Raw genomic sequence first — 3,708 nt, 5'->3', positions numbered from 1 at the left:
GTCTGCCAGTTGTTGATTCTCCACAGTGCTGGGGGATGGTGTCTTGTAATTGGTGATGTCTTTCAGACCTTTCCACACTGAAGCAGGATCACTGGAAAAGAATTGGTTCTTTAGCTTTACAGTATAATTCCTCTTTGCCACTCTGATCTCCTTTTCCAGTGTGTATTTGGCCTGTTTATACAAGAATATGTCCCCATTCCTGCGAGCATCTTCTTTGGCCTGACGGAGCTGTCTGAGGTTTGCAGGGAACCATGGTTTATCGTTGTTGTAGGTTACATGAGTCCTGGTAGGAATGCACATGTCTTCACAGAAACTGATATAAGATGTTACAGTCTCTGTGAACTCGTCCAGATCGGTGGCAGCAGCTTCAAAAACACTCCAATCAGTGAGGTCAAAACAAGCTTGTAAATCCTGCTCTGCTTGATTAGTCCATCTTTTTACAGTCCTTAATACAGGTTTAGCTGATTTCAGTTTCTGCCTGTAGGTTGGTATTAGATGAACTAAACAGTGATCAGAGAGCCCCAAAGCTGACCGTGGGACAGAGCAATATGCATCCTTTATTGTGGTGCAACAGTGATCCAATATATTACTGTCTCTGGTGGGACATGTAACATGCTGTCTGTATTTTGGCAGTTCACGGGAAAGATTTGCTTTATTATAGTCCCCAAGAATGATTAAAAAAGAGTCCGGGTGTTGTTGTTCTGTGTCTGTGATCTGATCAGCGAGTCTCTGTATGTGAGGAATGTAAACACTCACGAGAATGAACGAGCAAAACTCCCGCGGCGAATAGAATGGCTTGCAGTTAACTAAGAGCGCTTCTAGACCGGGACAACACATCTTCTTTAACGCTGTAACATCTGTACACCACCTTTCGTTGATGTAAAAACATGTCCCGCCACTGCCCGATTTCCCCGTTGATTCTGCGTCGCGATCTGCTCTAAACAGCTGAAAGCCGGGCAGATGTAGCGTGCTGTCCGGAATGGCGTCATTCAGCCAGGTTTCCGTGAAACACAGAGCAGCAGAGTTTGAAAAATCCTTGTTTGTCCTGGAGAGCAGAAAAAGTTAGTCCGTTTTGTTGGGTAGAGAGCGGAGATTCGCCTGATGGATCGAAATCCGCGCTGCCTGAACTTCATGAGTGCGTCGGCTCTCTTCCACCATCTGCACGTCCTGAAGTGCTTGATCAGTGCCGCTGCTCCGCCAACTACAACGTTCAGCAAAACGTCTGAATAATCGAAATCCGGTAGAAGATTTTGTGGTGTGTTCTGCCGAATGTTCAACAGTTCATCCCTGGTAAAATTGATCGTGTTTGAGAAACAAAAAACAGGAAAAAACAAACAAAAACAGTACAAACACTGGAGAGCCAAGCACTGAGGCAGCCATGTGCAGCGTCATCTTATTCTTAATACGTATAATACAATAAGTACACTGTAAGAACATGTGCTGTAAAATAAAAGTGTAACCAAAAAATGTTATGTTCGAGAAATTATGATGATATTTGGTCCTTTTTTAAATAAACTCTGAAAGATATCTAAATGATAATCTGTGATTTGTTGTTGTTGACCATTTTGTTCCAGGTGTGTCTGGAGTTTATACAGATGAAACATATGAGATGATATCGGTGATGGAGGGAGATTCTGTCACTTTAAACACTGATGTTACTGAAATACAGAGAGATGATCAGATACTGTGGATGTTTAAACTCCAAAATTCAGAGACTCGTATAGCTGAAATCTATAAACAGATCATCTCTATTTATGATAATAAAGAGAATAATGAGAGATTCAGAGGCAGACTACAGATAGATGAGCAGACAGGATCTCTGACCATCACAAACATAAACAAATTACACTCTGGACTTTATAAACTACAGATCATCAATGGAGGAGTCAAATACAAGAGCTTCAATCTTGCTGTCTATGGTGAGTAAATTGAATAAATCATATAGAAAGGGATTTTTAATACATTTTTAATCTGGTCTGCGCTGATAGCCTTGTGGGAAAGTGCACTGACATATAGCGCCGTTGTGCTACGGGTGTCCCAAGTTTGAATCCTGGCTCAAGGACCTTTCCTGATCCCTCCCCCCTCTCACTCCTGCTTCGTTTCCTGTCTGTTCTCCTCTCTCACTCATCATAAGGCAAAAATGCCAAAAAAAAATCTAAAACAAAAAAAAAGGACTCTGGGCCATCTGGAGATGAATTATATTTAGATCTATGATTGAGGATCTTTGCACACATCTCTTTCAATAATTGATTGTTTTTAAAATGTCCATCTTTCCTTCGTGTTTCTTAGGTCTTCTGACTGTTCCAATGATCATTGATTCTCCTCAAAACCCTTCAGTATCAAAAAGATCATCACAGCAGAATTGTTCACTGCTGTGTTCAGTGTTGAATGTGAGTGATGTGACTCTCTCCTGGTACAAAGGGTGCAGTTTATTGTCCAGCATCAGTGTGTCTGATCTCAGCATCAGTCTCTCTCTACCTCTGGAGATTGAGTGTCTGGATGATTCCTACAGCTGTGTTGTTGCTTATTCATTCACCAACCAGACTAAACACCTCAACATCACTCAGCTCTGTCTGCCATGTTCAGGTATGTCAGCAGTTTGTAGTGTTGAGCTGCTTTGTCTTTAAATGATTTGTAATTTGAGCTCACATTGTCACATATTTGTGCCTGTGATGTATCTTAGCACATCAACTACATTTTACTGTTATGATCTATATTATGATCTGTAAATGATAAACCATGGTAAATGTAAAAAATAAAAATTGAATCAGGAATTTTTTTTTATCCAATTAATTAAATAATTGACAGACTAATCGATTATCAAAATAATTTATAGTTTCATCTTGTATAATATTTACTCAGATCTGCTGTTATTTTATCTTGATTGAAGTCAAGAATGGAGAATAGTTTACAGTAATGACTGATTTTGCTTTATTCATTGCAGATGATCGACCCGTGTCTGTCAAACATCTAATGATTGCTGTTGTAATTCTGCTGCTGCTGCTAGTGATCTCAGTTTTAGCTACGAAGATGTTCTGTCGCAGCAAGAGCCGCAAAGAATCAGCACAAAAAAGTAAGTTCCCTTTCAGTCAGTCATGTTCTACGTTACGTCAGTCGTGACTGACGAATTGGGATCTCGCCCGAGAGCCCAATCACCTTCGAGTGTTAACTAAACAAGCCAGTTGGCGTGCGTGTTTCGCCACGCGCACCCCGCCCCGCAGCGCGGGTATAAAAGGAGAGCGCGTGCAAATGCACATCAGCTTTTCGCTTCGGAGCCGAGCCTTCTCAGGACGAATCTCCGCGAGTGTTTGGAAGAAACAGCTGGCGTTGGTGTTACGGCGCGTCAGCGGGGGTTGCCATTCAGTGCTGCTCATCTTCGGCATGCTGCAGCTGCCATTCTGCGGTCTCGCCGCGACCTCCCCTGGGCGCTTCAGCGTTCTCTCTAAAAGAGTGTTTCCTTTTTTTCCTAAAAGAGGAAATGTCTAAAAGAGCTCCACGAGCGATGGGCGTCTTTTTAAAGATGGCTTCCCGCTCGTGCGTTTCTGGATGCGGTTGTTCCCTGCCTCCATCTGATGGTCATGGTCGCTGCCTCTCGTGCCTGGGCTTACAGCACGCTGAAGCAGCGCTCATGGATGAGTCATGTTCTCAGTGCGGGAACATGACCATCGCGAGACGTTGCGGTCTAGATACCTCCTCATTAAATGGGGG

General features: G+C 42.8%; 1 protein-coding gene across 1 annotated transcript in view; it reads left to right on the top strand.

Annotated features, from left to right (window-relative positions):
* LOC107570604 (uncharacterized) overlaps window positions 1-3,708 on the top strand; it is a 19,977-nt gene that overhangs the window by 5,649 nt on the left and 10,620 nt on the right. Inside the window, exons 2-4 of the mRNA XM_016256848.1 lie at window positions 1,575-1,919; window positions 2,290-2,586; window positions 2,945-3,073. Of these exons, the coding sequence (XP_016112334.1) occupies window positions 1,575-1,919; window positions 2,290-2,586; window positions 2,945-3,073 (771 nt within the window). The remainder of the gene's footprint in view (window positions 1-1,574; window positions 1,920-2,289; window positions 2,587-2,944; window positions 3,074-3,708) is intronic.

Source organism: Sinocyclocheilus grahami, unplaced genomic scaffold (genome assembly GCF_001515645.1).
Source record: "Sinocyclocheilus grahami isolate Dianchi unplaced genomic scaffold, SAMN03320097.WGS_v1.1 scaffold1482.1, whole genome shotgun sequence".
NCBI lineage: Eukaryota > Metazoa > Chordata > Actinopteri > Cypriniformes > Cyprinidae > Sinocyclocheilus > Sinocyclocheilus grahami.
Note: the sequence above shows the minus strand (reverse complement) of the source record. Positions and strands in the feature narration are given on the sequence as shown.